Source organism: Procambarus clarkii, chromosome 65, assembly GCF_040958095.1.
Source record: "Procambarus clarkii isolate CNS0578487 chromosome 65, FALCON_Pclarkii_2.0, whole genome shotgun sequence".
In the NCBI taxonomy this organism is placed as follows: Eukaryota; Metazoa; Arthropoda; class Malacostraca; order Decapoda; family Cambaridae; genus Procambarus; species Procambarus clarkii.
The window spans coordinates 24,700,420-24,720,035 of NC_091214.1; the positions used below are offsets into that span (position 1 = coordinate 24,700,420).

General features: G+C 40.6%; 2 protein-coding genes across 2 annotated transcripts in view; both read right to left on the reverse strand.

Moving 5' to 3' along the window:
• Positions 1–7,133: 7,133 nt before the first annotated feature.
• On the reverse strand, positions 7,134–7,502 carry LOC123771211 (nematocyst expressed protein 3-like). Its single transcript, XM_045763661.2, has one exon. It carries the CDS (start codon positions 7,500–7,502, stop codon positions 7,134–7,136), a length of 369 nt encoding a protein of 122 aa, XP_045619617.2.
• A 2,414-nt stretch (positions 7,503–9,916) lies between these two features.
• Positions 9,917–19,616, reverse strand: part of mTor (serine/threonine-protein kinase Tor) — a 56,656-nt gene continuing 46,956 nt past the window's right edge. The window contains exons 31-38 of the mRNA XM_045763213.2: positions 18,002–18,276; positions 17,692–17,802; positions 16,788–16,998; positions 15,955–16,143; positions 15,684–15,782; positions 14,874–14,996; positions 14,327–14,509; positions 9,917–13,903 (exon numbers count right to left, since the gene is read on the reverse strand). Coding sequence (XP_045619169.1) covers positions 12,461–13,903; positions 14,327–14,509; positions 14,874–14,996; positions 15,684–15,782; positions 15,955–16,143; positions 16,788–16,998; positions 17,692–17,802; positions 18,002–18,276 — 2,634 coding nt within the window. The 3' untranslated portion in view covers positions 9,917–12,460. The remainder of the gene's footprint in view (positions 13,904–14,326; positions 14,510–14,873; positions 14,997–15,683; positions 15,783–15,954; positions 16,144–16,787; positions 16,999–17,691; positions 17,803–18,001; positions 18,277–19,616) is intronic.

Below are 19,616 nucleotides of genomic sequence, written 5' to 3' on the forward strand. Positions count from 1 at the left end.
CCGGCCACACTGCCGTACTTCTCAACCTTATTCAATTAATCCCGGAAATGTTTAGTAAAAGATTTCGTTGCTGGCTTTATATGCACCGTTTAACTAGGAATTGACTATATACATATATCTTATCATCACAGTACATATATAAAGACGTGACAGCTATCTACACACTATATCAACTCATAGATCAGCATGAAATCTAGCATAACACTATGTATGTATGACATTAGCATGAAATCTCTAGCAGACAAAAAATATACAATTTTGACCCAAATATGGCATTTTAATTCGTATTTCATCCAGATGATTCACATATGTATATCGCTCAATATTTGCATAAGAAACATTTGTAACGTTTGTGACTTACTGGTGATGAAAGATGAGGCTTCCTCACGCCTCACTACGGACACTGTTAATGCAGTCATAATAACGTGACTACAACGCAGACACAGCACCGCTCCTGTGCCAGGTAAGTCCACTACGGGCTCGCCATAGTCCGTGCTATTTTGCCACGCTCCTGTGCCAGGTAAGCTACGGGCTCACCATAGTCCGTGCTACTTGCCCCGCTCCAGTGCCAGGTAAGCTACGGGCTCACCATAGTCCGTGCTACTTGCCCCGCTCCTGTGCCAGGTAAGCTACGGGCTCACCATAGTCCGTGCTACTTGCCCCGCTCCTGTGCCAGGTAAGCTACGGGCTCACCATAGCCCGTGCTACTCGGAACTTGTTCCGAGTAGCTGAATCTATAACAACAACAAACGTGACTACAAACTGGACACTTAACACACACATCTTAAAATAAAGGAAGTAACGACATTTTGTACTTCCTGTGCCATTATCAACTCGGGATAAAGACTGGTGGAGAAAGTCTATATAAATATATATATAAGGTGAGAACGCGAGGTAAAAGTTGAGAAGGTTGTTAATAGGAAAAAGAAAACTGGGGGGTTTAATGGGGAAGAGAAAGAGTTGTTTTGTGGTCGTGTAGCCCTATGGTCAACACACGCATGTCTAGTATTGACCACAGGGCCACCCCGGAATCATATCAACACACGCATATCTAGTATTGACCACAGAGCCACCCCGGAATCATATCAACACACGCATATCTAGTATTGACCACAGGACCACCCCGGAATCATATCAACACACGCATATCTAGTATTGACCACAGGGCCACCCCGGAATCATATCAACACACGCATATCTAGTATTGACCACAGGGCCACCCCGGAATCATAATGCACGCTAGCAATCCTGGGTGCTCCTCGCCTCTTACTTCTAGCCATAATAACACCAAAAGCAGAATTAAGTATGGAGTGGAATAGGCCTACATGTGTTAATTACTGTGTTTCAGCATTAAACACTCCACTCAGGCCTACATTAGCCATTTTATAAGCACAATAAGCACGCGCTTAGAGCCTCAAATAAAGATGGGGAGGCCTAAAGTTTTTTCAGTGCCGAATGTACAATAGACCATGATGCAGTGTTGCGGCCGAACCAGGGCCCATAAAATGACGGCCCATAATTAATGAAAAATATTAATATTATATATATACTGTTATTAACCTATGTTTTTTAGTTAGTTTAGTTCATTTATTATGCACCCCATACCCATTTTGTGGGCGGTAATGGAAAGGGTTACAGAGGCACATAATGGGCTCAGAGACTGAACCCCACAATTCATTTAGCTAAACAAGTTAAAATCTTGATGAGCTAGTTACAAAATTCAATACCCATCGTCACATCAACAATGGGCTCGAGACCGACCACAAGTACAGTTTCTAAATTAAGCAATTGACATGTGGAGAGCTAGTGACGTAATTGATGTTTGTCGTGGCAGCGGTGGATAGATCACAATCACTTAGTTACTACTTACAGTTAGCAAACTGGGATATTTGGCCAAGACTTCTGGCAGCAGATAATTTTGAATGAAATATGTAGACATCCTGGAACATTTGTTATAAAATTGCCTCAGAATTCACGTATCTTTCCGCACATCCATCAGATGGTGACGGAGGGTGTGCAAATAATTTTGTTGACAGTTTACATTTGGTCAGGTTTACATCAGTAGATAAGGAGAATTCCCAGAGATACTTATAACGGAATCTAAGCCGAGCAGTAGTTCAAGTTCCAGTATGTTTATTGAGACAAGAAAAAATACATCTCAAAGGGATAGAGTAGCTTAGGCTATTTCTACCCCCGAGCAGTAGTAACATCTAGATGTCTGCTGATTGAGAGAAGGCTCTTGACTAGAACCAATTAAGTGCCTATTAAATAGATAAAATCAGGAGCCTAATTATTCATAGGCGCGAGGAGGTGATTATGCTCCTCACTATATACGAAGTTATGTGAGGTTTAGGATTAAATTATTTACATCAAATCCTCCTGTAAGAAAATCACTAACATGCTTGACGGTAGTAACACTTGGGCAGCAGGACGTTTAAGTGACCCCAGCTGTATAACAGTCATTAGCTGGTGAATCATGTGAGGAGAGGAGACCATAGGATCCATAAGATGACGTATGCTCGCCTAAGGATAGCTATTTATACCAGTACGGGGTCAGGTGATAAAACAAGTACAATAAAGGAAAAGGCAAGAGGATACACAGGGGATAAATGGGGGACGAAGCACATACAAAGATTAATCAGGTGTAATATAAACTTTTCTTGAACGTTGTCCGTCTTCCAGTTGGTAATTCTCAAAAAAAAAAAAAATCTTACAAGGACATGGAAAAATAGATGCCTTATACCTAAATCCATCAATCCCACGCCTAAACTCGGTAATCCGTTCGCTAAATCGATAACTCTATTTCCAAATCAGTGCTATAAATTCGTTGTGTATGCCTCGGTCAGCAGTTTGCAGTGGTCTATTTTAAGTATAACTATACTTATTTTAGCTTACGATCCAATCACTTGTATATACATTCTTAATGTATATATTCTTAATGTATATATATCTCAACCAGTTTGTTAGCTTGAAGACCTGTCGGAAACGCTATGCATGAATTTGTAGTTTTGTATGAACGGAATTTGCATGCCAACATTGTTATGCATGAGGTGCTCCCCCGTCCTCTCGAGCGTTCACAACGTCACTAAACTGATGTATTAAATTACCCGAACCTCAGCCTGTCCTCTTAAGGTTGCCCCATGTCAAGAAACTGTCGTACTGAAGTGCCCTTATCCTAACCTACCAAAACAGAAAACGGGACAGTATGTCACTTTCGCAAGCCGCTACCATTTTCTAGTACGGCGATTTTTTACCTTACGTATAGAGTATACGTCAAAATACGACGTCCTATAAGGAGGACGGGTTGCGAACCTAACCTTCCCGAGGACCCACAAATAGAAAACGGAACATTGCGCCAATGTTGTGAGGTGCTATGATTTTTAGAACATGAGTTTTAGGCCTTAGGGGATTTATATCTCCAAATGCGATGTAGTATTAGAGAGAACGGATTAAATTCTTACTCTCTTTTATGTTCGAAATATCCAAAAATGGCCTTAGGTCTGGCAGAAGCCTCGCACACAAATCCCAGGTTGGGGCTCGTCTTAACACTGCCTTTCACGGCTTCCCTCCCCACATATACTCGCCTAGTTGTACTTGCGGGGGTTGAGCTTTGGCTCTTTGGTCCCGCCTCTCAATAGTCAATCTACTGGTGTACAGATTCCTGAGCTTCTCGAGCTCTATCATGTCTACATTTGAAACTGTATGGACTCAGCCTCCACCACGTCACTTCCTAGTGCATTCCATTTACTAACTACTCTGACACTGAAAAAGTTTTTTCTAATGTCTTTGTGGCTCATTTGGGTACTCGGCTTCTACCTGTGTCCTCTTGTGCGTGTGCCACCCGTGTTAAATAGTCCATCCTTGTCTACCATCATGTCTTCCCGAGCTCTTCTGTGTTCCAGCGACGTGAGGTGCAGTTCACGCAGCCTTTCCTCATAACTCATGCCTCTTAGTTCTGAGACTAGCCTAATGGCATACCTCTGAACTTTTTCCAGCTTCGTCTTGTGCTTGACAAGGTACGGGCTCTATGCAGGGGCCGCATACTCCAGGATTGGTCTTACATATGTGGTATACAAGGTTCTGAAGGATTCCCTCCACAGGTTCCTGAAGGCAGTTCTGATGTTAGCCAGCCTCGCATACGCCGCCGATGTTATTCTTTTGATATGGGCTTCAGGAAACAGGTTTGGTGTGATATCAACTCCTAGATCTTTCTCTCTGTCCGTTTCACGAAGGACTTCATCTCCCATTCGGTATCCAGTGTCTGGCCTTCTATTTCCTCTGCCTAGTTTCATTACCTTAGGTACCAGGGTACATGTACGCTTGCGTATCCTGATAAATTTAGCTCTCTTAACAGACTATGACCTAAAACTTTACCTCCACATTCGTGATATCGAATGATAGCCTAAGCTACTCTATTCCTTTGAGATGTATTTTATTGTTTCAATAAACGTACTTGATATCTTGTGACTTCATCGTGAAGATTACCTCATAATTTGTTCACTGTTGTTGTTGTTGTTGTTTTAGATTTAGCTACTCAGAACGAAATGTCCATGTAGCACGGGCTATGGTAAGCCCGTAATTGAGTTCGGTTGTTCGCGATAACCTTGTTACTCTGATATTTGGGTCAAAGTTTTAAATGGAAGTAGGGTTTCCTCTTTTTCCACCCTGCTTCTTTTTCGCTTGTTTTAGTGCACTAGCTTTAATCTTGTTTTAATAACATTATCTTGGTGGCGGATGTATGGTTCACTACGCTCACATTTATGGAGAGAGCTTCAGCACTTGGGCTTACCACTTGGTAAAGTTTTTACAAATATATGATATAGCCCAATAGGCTCAGGAACCTGTACATTAGTTGATTGACCGTTGAGAGGCGGGACCAAAGAGCCAGAGCTCAACCCCCGGAAGCACAACTCGGTAAGTACTCAATTCATCGCCTGGTAAGATGAAGCCCTGACATCCAGGGCCGGATTTGTAAGGAAGACAAGCCGGTCGGCCGAGCGGACAGCACACTGGACTTGTGATCCTGTGGTCCCGGGTTCGATCCCGGGCGCCGGCGAGAAACAATGGGCAGAGTTTCTTTCACCCTATGCCCCTGTTACCTAGCAGTAAAATAGGTACCTGGGTGTTAGTCAGCTGTCACGGGCTGCTTCCTGGGGGTGGAGGCCTGGTCGAGGACCGGGCCGCGGGGACACTAAAGCCCCGAAATCATCTCAAGATAAGAAGACAATTGTCCCGAGCCCCCTAGACTTCACTTATATATTAAAAAAAGAGTAATAATGACATTTTTTAATTCGTTGTAAACTTTTGTTGTTGATCGTGAACAGAATCAGTGAAAACTAAGCTTCATTATTCTTTTACTCGGCTGTTATTTAGTGTGAATACAATCATTAACATCGTAAACAGCAGTATAAAAAGAACTTGGTAGGGGTATGCACAATTTGAAGAAATAAAGGCATCACAACACTTCATAACATATCTGATCACCAGTATTTATATCACCTTAGCTATACTACAAACTGGAAAAGGAGTCAAACTTACTCTTATTCAATAAAACAAAAATAAAATCAGACAAGTGTTTCCCTCGGAACCTAACACACATATTTGTTTTCAAATATATGCGGTTAATCACCATTGTAGTTTTTTATTTGTCATGTAATTTAATTTATATTGTTGCGGGCCCCCGAATTTGAAGTGTCCCAGGCCTTACCCCAAGGTCTAAATCCGGGCCGGCTTTCACCATGGGGATTTGTCATATTTACATTTAAATTTATTTATGGAGATTAATTCCGCTGCTTCCTTTAGATCATGCTCTTGCTATCCTAACACTAAGAAAATGTCACAATCCCATGTGGGTCCCCTAGTGACAGTTGTACCCCCATGTGGGTCCCCTAGTGACAGTTGTACCCCCATGTGGGTCCCCTAGTGACAGTTGTACCCCCATGTGGGTCCCCTAGTGACAGTTGCACCCTCATGTGGGTCCCCTAGTGACAGTTGCACCCCATGTGGGTCCCCTAGTGACAGTTGGACTCCATGTGGGTCCCCTAGTGACAGTTGGACTCCCATGTGGGTCCCCTAGTGACAGTTGGACTCCATGTGGGTCCCCTAGTGACAGTTGGACTCCATGTGGGTCCCCTAGTGACAGTTGGACTCCATGTGGGTCCCCTAGTGACAGTTGGACTCCATGTGGGTCCCCTAGTGACAGTTGGACTCCATGTGGGTCCCCTAGTGACAGTTGGACTCCATGTGGGTCCCCTAGTGACAGTTGCACCCCATGTGGGTCCCCTAGTGACAGTTGTACCCTCATGTGGGTCCCCTAGTGACAGTTGTACCCCCATGTGGGTCCCCTAGTGACAGTTGGACTCCATGTGGGTCCCCTAGTGACAGTTGTACCCCATGTGGGTCCCCTAGTGACAGTTGTACCCCATGTGGGTCCCCTAGTGACAGTTGGACTCCATGTGGGTCCCCTAGTGACAGTTGGACTCCATGTGGGTCCCCTAGTGACAGTTGGACTCCATGTGGGTCCCCTAGTGACAGTTGAACTCCATGTGGGTCCCCTAGTGACAGTTGAACTCCATGTGGGTCCCCTAGTAACAGTTGGACTCCATGTGGGTCCCCTAGTGACAGTTGAACTCCATGTGGGTCCCCTAGTGACAGTTGGACTCCATGTGGGTCCCCTAGTGACAGTTGGACTCCATGTGGGTCCCCTAGTGACAGTTGTACCCCCATGTGGGTCCCCTAGTGACAGTCTCGCCCAAATGTCAATAGCATGTTACTACTTAGTCAATGTCCCCAAATTTCTTTTTGTATGCCTTAATGACATACTCACTCACTCACTCACTCACTCACTCACTCACTCACTCACTCACTCACTCACTCACTCACTCACTCACTCACTCACTCACACACACACACACACACACACACACACACACACACACACACACACACACACACACACACACACACACGCGGGACCAAAGAGCCAGAGCTCAACCCCCGCAAGCACAATTAGGTGAGTACACACACTCACTCACACACTCACACTCACACACACTCTCTCTCTCTCATGCAAAGTGTGTGTGTGTGTGTGTATGTATATAAATGAGTGCATACTTCTTGTTACCTATTCTTTGTTAAATTACAGGTGTTGAGGTCGACACCTGCAAATGAGGGGCAGATGCAGTTGCAAGGTGAACAGCAAGTGCTGGTGCAAGGTCAACAGCAGGTGCAGTTGCAAGGTCAATAGCAGGTGCAGGTGCAAGGTCAACAGCAGGTGCAGTTGCAAGGTCAATAGCAGGAGCACTTGCAAGGTCAATAGCAGGAGCAGTTGCAAGGTCAATAGCAGGAGCAGTTGCAAGGTCAACAGCAGGTGCAAAGTCTTCAGCAGGGGCAGTTGCAAGGTCAACAGCTGGTGTAGGTGCAAAGTCTTCAGCAGGGGCAGTTGCAAGGTCAACAGCAGTTGCAGGTGCAAGCAGAGACAGGTGCAGTGACAAGGCCAACATGGGAACAGGTGCAGTAACAAGATCAATAGGATACAGGTATTTGGAATGTGGCCTTGGTTGTTATTGATCCCTCTTATCTGGTGTTGGTAGACTTGAAGACCACAGAGACAGGGGGTCACCACTCATAACATTTTTATTTTCAAGACTGAACTGGCTAGTGAAGGATGACATACGTGATTTCATGGCTTGGTTTGTACTCTACAAAAAAAAAAACCATACAAGGATGGATTGCATTCAAACCCCTAACACCTATCGACTTTGCAATAAATGTCATTGATGCCGAACACCATTCACATTACAAAAAATACAAGTTGTATTAGAATAAATTAATGACTAAACAGAGCTACTCTAGAGAATTTGTATGATGATTTACAAAAAAAGCTATCGTCATTTTAATATCTTTTGATTAAATATTTAAAATGAAAAAATATATGCTCAAAAGTGTTCAGTATTGTTTGATAGCAGATGCAGAATTGGCTATGAACATTAGTACAAAAACAAGTTAAATATACAGTACTTTCTTTTTATGCCACTTCAAATTTATTTCCTATTTAGCACAATACATTAACTTACTTGTGAGATAAATATGGTTGGAAGTGTGCAATGAATGAGAGAAGAATCAAGGGTAAGTATGATGCTATGGCCCACCATGAGTATTGAGGGGTACATACAATGTCATCGTTACGGTCATCTAGGAATTTGTAAGGAATGAAGAGCTGGTCACACTGAGTGACATAATAGTAGCCACTGCCACATTATGGGAGAAACAGATGGGCTCTGATTCATGAGCTTGGTTGCCAGCCACACCAGCCTGAGAGAGAGAGAGAGAGAGAGAAACATTGTGTGAAATATTCATAAGATATGGAAATAATAAGATTGGATCCTCGAACAATAGAATACCACCTACCAGGGCAGCAATCTGGCATGAGCAGGATACCTCATCTGTAAAGCAATTCCCCATTCTCAACAGGAAGACATTGACCTGAACAGTAGTAAAGGGTTTGCCTAAGGTAGTCAGAATCCCTTATGCCACAGCCTGGACACCCATATTCATCCACACAAGGCAGCCCATCATGGCCAACCCCTACCGACATCCCCCCCCAAAGAGGAATCCTAAGTACACTGTACTGTAAATATCAAACGCAGACACAATGTCTGTGGAGCAGAACAGTCAATGTCATATCATTGAGGACGCTAATAAGAAATCAAAAGGACACAAGCTAAACAATGTCAAAAGCACTGGGAAATCCAATGACTGTAGGTCCAACCACTTGGGCTGGATGGTAGAGCAATGGACTCGTTTCACGCAGGTCGGCGTTCAATCCCCAGCCGTCCACGTGGTTGGGTACCACTCCTTTCCCCTGTCCCATCCCAAAACCTTTTCTTGATACCTTCCAAGTGCTATACTGTATAGTCATAATGGCTTGGCACTTTCCCCTGATAGTTCCCTCCCAGACTGTACTCGCCTAGTTTTGCTTGCAGGGGTTGAGCTTTGACGCTTTGGTCCTGCCTCTCAACTGTCTATCAACTGGTGAAGATATTCTAAAGCCTACTAGGCTCTATCAAATCTATATTTGAAATTGTGTATGGAGTCTGCCTCCACCACATCACTACTAATGTATTCCATTTGATAACTACTCTGACACTGAAAAAAAATTCTAATTCTTCTGTGGCTCATTTGGGTACAAAGTTCCACCTGTGTTCCTTTGTTTGTTCCACCCGTGCTAGAGTTTGTCTTTGTCCACCCTGTCAATTTCCCCGAGAATTTTGTAGGTGGTTATCATGTCTCCCCTTACTTTTCTGTTTTCCAGGGACGTGAGGTTTAGCTCCCTTAGCCTTTTCTCATAGTTCATAACTCTCAGTTCTGGGACTAGTCTATCGCATACCTCTGAATCTTCTCTAACTTTGTCTTGTGTTCAACTAGGTATGGACTCCAGGCTGGAGCTGCATATTCCAGGATTGGTCTGACACAAGTGGTATACAAGGTCCTGAACGATTCCTTACATAAGTTTCTAAAGGCAGTTCTTATGTTAGCCAATCTAGCATATGCCGCTGATGATATTCTTGTGATGTGGGCTTCTGGGGACAGGTTCGGTGTAATATCAACCCCCAGATCTTTCTCGCTATTTGACTATTGCTATTTTTTTCACCTCCCAGATGGTACCATGTGCTCAGCCTTCTGCTCCCTTTGCCTAATTTCATTACTTTACACCTTCCTGAGTTGAAATTCAGTAACCATTTTCTAGAACTGTGGGCATCCTTGTTGCTTGCTGCCTCAGCAAGCTGGAAAAGGAAGCAGAAATCACCCTATACAGTCCAGAAATAAGGTAGTGCCCAGATGGGGCAGAAAATATTAAAGTGGAAGTAATTCATAATGATTATTAGGAAGCATGAAAGGAAAATTAAATAAAGAATATACTGTATATATTTTCATTTATGTTCAATAATTTACATGTTTTATATACAACTATTAAGTTATTAACCCAAACCTCGTACTATATGCCAAAAATATAAATTCCAGTATAGTACTTACATAAACATTTTCTTATAACAAAGACCTAATATAAAATAATGAAGACTGCAACCCATCCACCTGTTTAGATAGTATCTATTGTGATCTTGAGTTATCTTGAGTGATGGTCATCAATAGTCACGAATTCCTGCGTACATAGCTTTTAGATAGTAGTATACTGACTAGTAAGGTATTCTTTTAAAATAAATGAAGCTAAAATCAAACTGAAATATTCCTAGGCCTAGTATAGCACTCATATGTACTATATTAGGCCTAGGAAGGTTAGGTTAGTTTAGTTTATCAAAGCAACACTAGTAAAAATTAGTTTTCCGGTTTGTCCAACTCAATAACTCTACTTTCTAATTTTGTTGTAAGTCAGTATATGTCTATGGTCCTCATCATTACTATAAGTACTACCAAAACTGGAGGATGGGATGGAGACTGACACATTTCAAACACTTTTTGACATAACATTTATAAAGCAACAATAAAAGTATGTCCTATCTGCAGTAAGGGGTAAAAAGAGTAATGTGACAACTTGAGATCACCTACAGAGTAACACCAGTGGGATAATAATGCATCAATCATCATCCAAGTGGTTTACTGTTTATGTTGTAGGTTTAGCGTGTATCAACACCATGGCACTCACCGCCCCAGCTACACAACATAAAAAGCTGAACAAAATGTAGAACACTAAATCAGTACAGATTCTGCTTTGTATGAACTGTGATTGAAGCAAATTATTTAATAATTTTAAATTTTGTAACCAAATTCCCTGGAGTACATAGTTACAAATTCATGAACATAAAACAAGTACTGTACTGTACACAACTTTGAAAACATCAATTTGAAATTTGTTGACAAAGAAAATTAATGGTGTACCTGGACTGTACCTGGATAGGGTTTTGGGGATTCTTCTATGCCTCAAGCCCAGCAAGAGCTTATTATCTGCATTCTGCTCCACAAGGAAGAAACCGCCCTACCATACATTGTACATTGCTAATTGAATATTCTCATAGCAACCAGGCAAGTTTCACCAACTCTTTTGAGGCCTCTGTTTTGTTATATTTAACAATTGTCAAGTTGATATGACCATATCAACATGACAGTAATCAAAAGCTAAATTTGTCAAAATAATGGGATGCACAAATGAATGAAAATCCTTGAATTAAGTTATGCAGATTTATTTATCTGCATAAAAGACTAAAAGGTTTTAGTTAGAAGCCATTTGAAAAAGAATCGTCAAAACATTTTTTTAAATTCAGGTTAAGTTGCAACATAAGCAGTCCCCATGGTGCTGTGGTAAAACACTCACCCAGAGCTTTGCGAGTGCTTTGGCCTGGGTTTTGTATCCTAGTCTGGGAGGATTTACTAGGTGCCAATCCTTAATTGTAGCCTCTATTCACCCAGCTGTGAATAGGTACCTGGTTGTTAAATGATTTGGCAGGTCGTATTCTGGAGATAATTAGGATTAAGGACCTGCCCGAAATGCTGTGTGTGTTAGTGGATTTACAAGAATGTAAGAACTCTTGTATATATATAAATAAATAAAAAAAATGTGGACTACAGCAAAGAGTTTTGTCACAAATTGTAATCTTAAATGCAATGAAAAATGTGTGTGCTCAATCCAGTCTTCAAAACTTCAATATACCCATCATATATATCTTGAAATTTTCCATCCTACTAAAACATCTTTTCTCCGTGTCTATACTTGACTTATTTACATTTCTGATATTTATCACATTTACCATTTTACTCCTCAACCTCACCAACTCCTCACTAGATTTTCAATCATTTATGATTTCCACAGTTCCAATGGACCACTATTCTTTCAATCACCTTACACAAATACTGTGCAGAGTTAGTCATTATGTTCATTGTACTCACTGATATCATCCCATCACATCTTAATGTGATGTGAGTCTGCAGATTTTAACGAGTCAAATTCTTAATTGTCAGAAATAAATTCATACAGTCACTAACAAGGAAAAAATAATCAACAGGTTTACTACAGCTCATCCAACACAATTAAAAGTTTATTTGAGTAACTTTTAACAAATTTACTTATTCATCTTGTTAAAAAACCGAGCTTCGTAAGTAACTTCAGTAGAAAGACATTTTAATGCTCTGATGCCTTGGGCTTGGCTAGGACCTGGCAAGGGGGTTCAAGTTCTCCTACTGATCAAATATACAGTAGGCAAGAAATATTAATACCAATTGAGTAGCCAATTGTTTCCTGTCTAGAAAAACAGGTATCAAATCACCATTAGACACAAGAAATGGTGTAGCAATGGAAAGGCTAAGTTTCTTGAATGGCGTATTACTGACATTTAGTAACATTATCAAAAACACAATGTTGTATAGCAAAAACATACATACTGTAGCTAAATGAAAGGTCATTATTAAGCACGAGGCTTAAACTACTAGGCAGTCATTGAAAACCATATCACCAGAAAGGACACCATCCTATGTAACACTGACATAGGTTCTCATGTGAGGTTGCCTGTGCAATAAGCAACTCCACCTGTTTATGCACATCCAGCGGCTCATCGTGACAAAAATCTCGTCCAGTTAGCTTGTCACGGACACGATTAACAATGGCAACTGCTTTCTTATTGAGGGCTTCAGAAGCGCCAGAATCTTCCCGTCCTATTTCTAATTTCTTTGTCTGAGAACCTGCATGGATTGCTGATGATACAGGAGTAGTCTCCATGATGGGTGTATGGCTAGTATCTGTTGCACTTACAGCACTACCAGAACTATCACTGTCACCAACTACTGAGCGTTTACTTTTGGGCTGTGTGTGATCCATTAAGCGCCAGTTGAGCAGTGGATCGTGAACAAAGGCTTCTAGCATGGCCATGAGGGAATCTTTATTTCGACGAATGAGACTCATGACAGATTCACAGGTCATGCGGTATGTCCCGTCTATTCCTGTCACTTCCATTGCATTAATCAGCATCCGAGTCAAACGGAAAGGTATTTTCTCTGGGAACTTCTCACGAGTCATGGCAACCTCAAAGCAATCACCAAAATCAATGTGGATGATCTTACCTGACAACTGATCCAACATTAAGTTAGAAGGATGGCGGTCACCCAAACCCAATACGTACCCCACCATTGACATGACAGCTAGAGAACGTGTATAGTTTGTGCGACGATCAAACCACACTTCTGAGGAGGGACTTTTAAACCAAAGAAGGCGGGCAAGATCATCACCCTGAGTATGCTCCAGGGCATGCTCAAATACTTCCACTTTCTGCATTAGGGTCAGATGCTCTAGATCTTGGGCCATTCTCATCATTATTCTGTGCTCAATATTTAGTAGGATTTTCTTCTTCTCCCGCCAGTCTCTTATGAGGGCATGAAGTGTGTCACAATGTGGGACCCAACCAATAAGGCCCGAGTTTGTGGAAAGTGGGATTACGGCAAAGCGCTGAATAGTCAAGTTGCGACGGAAGGTATCAGGATTACTGATGAGAAGAGTGTTTACCAAACCAAAGAGTTGCATAACTCTTTCATCCTGTCGAAGGTCTTCATGTCCCTTCAATAGGAAGACGAAGTCCCGGCCATTGCTTCCCCTGATGCAAAGTTTACGAGGTCGTTGTTTAGACGACAACACCTGCAATGATGATTGAACCTGGCTAATGCATATAACGGGAGTGTTGGGTGCATAAGAGCCAGGCACTGCAATATCTAGATCCCTACATTTAAGCAACCTTGGTGAAACTGATTGTAACTCCAAAGATGTAAGCTGAGGAAGCTGACGAGAAATACGACGGAACACGTGGTAGTAAAGGTCCCATGCTTGATTTAGTTCGCGTACATTATGTGTTCTCTGGTAACGCCGACACCATTCTTGTGCTTCACTCAAATCTCTACCATAGGCCTAAAATAAATATAAAAAGGTCACAAATTTAATTATTTAATAATGATTCTACTGGATACAATTGGTTATAAATTGAGATGTTAACCCAAATTATAAACTACCTAATCTAGCAAAGTAAAACATGCAAATCTTTTTATTCACTTGATTAAGACACAAATAAATTTAATTTCAATTACAAAATTAAAGTAAATTTAATAAATTAATGGATATCAAATATCTACATGTAATGTAGCATTTACAATTTATGTTGTATAAAATTGTTCTATGAAGCAAAGTTAGTGAAAGCATAAATGATATATATAATATAGTATGGAAACATTAAATCATCCACAGCTAATTATTCAAGTGTTTCCTACTTAACTTTTGAAAGTTTTTGTTAAGTTAATAAACAGTTAATAATAAATAAAAGATTTTGAGACTTGCCTGATTAAAGGACATCTCTTTGAGTGTTTGTGGACCTCGTTCCATCATAGCATGCAGGGGCTCCAATGTCCGAAACATTCCCGATTCATTCTTCTCTCCAAAATAAAGTCGGCTTGCTTCTTCTAGACCTTCATGCCAGATTTCGTGCCACAAAATGGCTACTCTTATCAACTCTTCTGATACCTACAGTACAAGACAAAGTCAGTCAATATGGTACAGAAAATCTTTATATTTCTTTACAAGTATATTACTGTCAACTGTAGTTGCATGATTTCTAAGAGGACTATTTTTTTTTTATTCTCACTTTTCATCTACTTTACAGTTTAACAAAAACAATTTGTCTTCCAAGTTACCCTGTTTTCTGGCATTAAATTATAAATGACTGCCGATGTTATTCCCATGACCTGGCAGGTAGCTTCTGGGAAACCAGTCTTTGGGTTCTGGAGGAAGTATGGTTGCAAAGCATAGGGAGCTTGGGATGTATCAAATAAGGAAGTATGGATAACCTTGGGATCTATAACAGTCATAACAATTCAAAGAGGCTTACCATCATGGCCTGCTGAACCAGGTTGGCTGAATGTTCCCGCATGTTCTTCAGGATTTTTTCAGCAGCCTGGGATCGAGCAGCCACAGATGACTTTGCTGCCACAGTCAGAGGATAAATGAGGGCCTGCAGGAAGGATAAAATATTAAAAAACCAGCATTGAATGTAATGAAATGCCATTTTCTGGGTGAGCCCCGGAGGCTCCCTGGAGCTATCAGGCTAGTGTGTGATATATTAGACTGGGGTATTAGTCTATGGAGTTCGACGTACCGGGGACCACGAGCCAGAACCTGGCCCCCTCAGAGAGGTTGCAGGGAGCAATGGCCCTGGAACCCACCCCCCCCTGTGGTTGGGGGGGTTTTCCTTATGTGCTCAACAAACCCCAGCAAGCACAAGTGAGGAAAATTGTATGGTACCACATCATTAAACCAGGAAAATCCATATTCACCACCAAAGTACACAATGAACTTCTCAATGTAGATGTTCCACAAATGAAACAATTGATGTCAATGTAGAAATGCACAAAATGTTAACCAGATGTGGTCAAAATAAAGAGAAAAATTACCATTTTATTCTTTGAATTTTAAAGCACAGGTAATAAATAACAGTGGAAGTTTATTCAGTACATTAATTAAAGCCAACCTTGAACACACTTTTTTTTCAACAATTATATAACCATCTCCAGGCATCTCCTCTCCTCAAGACAATAAAAAATGAGGTCATAATCAATGAAGAAGATGCACATATTCATATTCACAAACTTTGTTAATTATTAAGTGATAGTATCTGATTAATGCCAATCTCCAATATTACCTGAGGGTGATGCTTGCCAATGTCCATGAGCAACTGATGAATGAGCTTCCCTACTAGTGTCCGAGGGGTGTCAATCCTTGCGATCAGCTGGGGAATAACCTGCACCAAGAAAAACAACATGCAATAATAAGAACATTTCTAATAGCAAAGTAAGGGTGTGAGTAATATGAGGTTTGATAATAAATATTGTGCATTTCACTGCAAATAGCAAAACAGTAATAACTTTGTATACAACACAAATCCCTCCTCTTGTCTAAGTAAGTAGACTAACCTGTAGCCAAGTGTCAATCTGAATAGTCTTGAGACCATCAACCAGTGCTTCGTACACCCCAGGCTGATGACCGTGCTCAAACCACACAGTAAGAAGTCGAAGTGTGTCCTGAAGACTGTTACCATCACTCAGAGATATGGACCGAATGAAACCTTTTACTGCTGCCACTGTAAAGTCACCTGCAGATTTCTGAAGTGGAGAGAACATTGTGAAATGTCCAGAGGCCAAATCATTATATCCAAAACAAATCTGTTATCTTTTAGTCTTTGCCCCAACCCCTCTGGATATGGTATTAATGCCTGTATCAAAAACTGAAATGCAGTTTGCAAACAGACACAAATGAAACCCTACTGTCTTTCCTGCTTAGACCTTTCACTTACTGCTGCTTATTTACCTCTTAGACCTCTCTCTTATTGAGGCTTATCTACCTTCGAGACCCTCCTTTTATTGCTACTTATTTACCCCTTAGACCCTCTTCTTATTGCTGCTTATCTTCCTCTTAGACCTTCCTCTTATTGCTGCTCATCTACCTCTTAGACCTTCCTCATCTTCCTCATTCCCCATCCTCTTTCAGACTTTAAATTCCTCATCCTTTTTCCTCCCCCCCATCCTTTGCCAAGCCCTTTGGACATCGAAATGAAATTGAAAGCAATTATGGCTGTGTGTGTACGCAAACTTAGAGCACAGAAAAAGGAAAAGTCAGAAAAGTACAGTATAAGAATCAGACAAAATAATTTCAGTGTAACTGAAGGAAGGATTGAAAAACCTCATCACTACTGCATTCCAACAAGTAAAATAAAAAATAAATAAAAAAATTGAACTTTTCCTCTTACCTTTTTTTTACTAGGGGTGCTAGAGTCCTCCCCACTACTGTCAGACTTAATAAGATCACTTTTGTTCTTGTAGAAAAGAATGGCTTCAAAATTCATGTACGCATATGCATGCCAAGCCTTGTAGCAGGACTCGTCTGTTTCTTTAGCAAGAGTATAATAACTAAGTATCTGACTAATATTCTCTTCATTAAGGCCATGAAGTTGTTCATACCTGCAAAGTTAAGATAAATATATTAAAAAGAAAAGAAAATCACAGCATTTCCCTCTCCTCTTTCCATTATTTACAATATAGTATTTATTTACTACACATCCGTAGAAGACCAACATTTAGTACACTGTACATTACATTAATTGTGGAAAACTATCATGGCTGCTTCAATGCATCACATTAGTTATAAAAACAAAATGCCACACCTCTGGGAGCTTAAATCCTACGTCTATTATATTTCCCAGTAATTTGCTCTACAAATTCACAACCCTGGAATTAATGCAAGGTAAGGTAATCCTGTTATCAATCCAGTATTTACCCAGGTCTTTCCTAAACCTAAACTTGTCCAATTAACGAAGTACCAGCAACCAAGGAAATCTTGTTGTTGACTGGTGTAAATAAAGTATAGGAAAAGCCAGCCCATTATCTTACTGTGACAAGCTTATCACTTTGTGCACACAAACAATATATGTTATTGCTGTATAGCTTATAATACACAACTAAACTACCCAATTAGCCTTACATATGTACTTTCTATCATGTGTTCGGTTATACAACATAATGCTCTAAGTTTGTGCACAAAAGCCAAAGCTTCTATAGGCAATATTGTATCTGTTATGAGCAGTGTCCCTTGTCTTGTGTTTATAAGAAAGCAAAAAAGTGCAGGTTAGAAATAGTGAATGTAAAAGAACTCACCATTCACCAAGCTTGAGGTAGACCCTGGAGACTAACTTGCGCAGCTTACCGTCCCCATTCTGACCAACAACAACAGCGGGTGCCAAAAACTGTAGGAATTTCTGTAACCGTCTGCAAAACAGAAGGACATTAGCATTTTATGAATTGGTAGAGTTTCTGGACATATTTATACAGGAATATTAAGTCAATCGATATGGAAACTTGCAAACATGTGGAATATCTATTGTCATTAGTATCCAATTTTCCCAACTATTTTCACCATTAGCACCTTAACAAACAGACTTCCAAAATATTAGTTAATAGTACATACCCATAAGCTTCTAGTCTCCTATTGGGATATGTGTAAATATGTTTGCAGTACTGATAAGTCACATGTGGATGGGTAGCTGGGAGTGCCTGAGTAGGATTTGCGGACGGATCACAGCCCAAGAGCCGTACTAGAGTTTTGTGAGACAAGGCCAAACGACCCGACTTGCGACAGAGAGATGCAAATTTTAGCCAAGGTCGCATATCTTCCTGTGGGCTCAAAACCAAAGAGCGAACCTGGAGTATTTTTTGCCAGTCTTCAACAACACGCTGACATCCCTTGAATATTATAACTAAGATTAGTACAAAAATGCAAGTACTGTATATATTTTACAAATTACAAATATAACAAAAGTGTTCAACCTTTTTGGCAATTGTGAGGCATCAAATTTCCAGGTATGTCAGATGAATGATTTATGGAGATAATAAAAAAAACTTGTGCAGTGTGTAATGTTCTTTTGCATAAATATCTGGTCTTCTAAAAAAGCAGTTAATCAACGCTTATATTATTCAGCATCATAATACAGTACTATAATTCTACAAACATTACACTAGATAAATCATTCTCTAGAATACCTTGATTTTTTCCTGTATATAGAAAAGATGTATCCACACTATAACACTGGGAATGAAAGAGGAAGCATAATCACAAAACAGAATAAGAGCGGGAGCTGGTCGGCCGAGCGGACAGCACGCTGGACTTGTGATCCTGTAGTCCCGGGGTCGATCCCCGGCGCCAGCGAGAAACAATGGGCAGAGTTTCTTTCACCCTATGCCCCTGTTACCTAGCAGTAAAATAGGTACCTGGGTGTTAGTCAGCTGTCACGGGCTGCTTCCTGGGGGTGGAGGCCTAGTCGAGGATCGGGCCGCGGGGACACTAAAGCCCCAAAATCATCTCAAGATAACCTCAAGAGAAAGCTTGAGATGTTTTCTGACTGGTCTCGGTCACCAGAAGAATACCACTGGAGAAAGGTGTGGCTTGATATAAGAGCTAAGACAGTTTACCTTTTGTGAAAGCTCTTCCTTTCCAGATTTTGGTTTTCGTTCTTAACTGTTCAGCTAATGTTCTAAAACTCTTCCGCAAGAAAAGGAAGTCTAGATGCATACTGTTTGCATGGAGGTTCTAGACAACATTCACTTCAGATAATTTTGCTCAATATCTTGGTTTGTGCCTTTAAGGAGAATGGCTACCCAAACCCATTGAATTTGCTGTCAAATTCATTTTTTAGTTTAGTTAGGATTTAAGGAAAATTTAGATTGGTAGTATGGATTGTCTAATATTATTAATTTATATAGGTAATCTGTTACCATTGTATGATTGATACCATAATCTTGAAATTAATGTACAAATTTGGATGTCTTACTTACCGAGCAAGATTAATTTTTACAAATATTGCTCGGTATACTAAAAGATGTTAAACTAATACTGCTATCTTACCGACTGTCATGTTAAGTGGAACGCAATGAAAGAAGAAATCATGAAAGTGACTTTTTATCTATAGCTTCTAGAGCACATATGAAAAAACCCTTAATGTCAAATAAAAATAAAAATACAGTACCAAGTATACAGAACTATGAGGCAGTAACCAAACAACTAGATCTCACTTTCCATAGACATT

Coding starts and splice junctions, on each gene's coding strand:
- LOC123771211 (XM_045763661.2), bottom strand. CDS start 7,502: ATGTTGGCCTTGTCACTGCACCTGTCTCTGCTTGCACCTGCAACTGCT.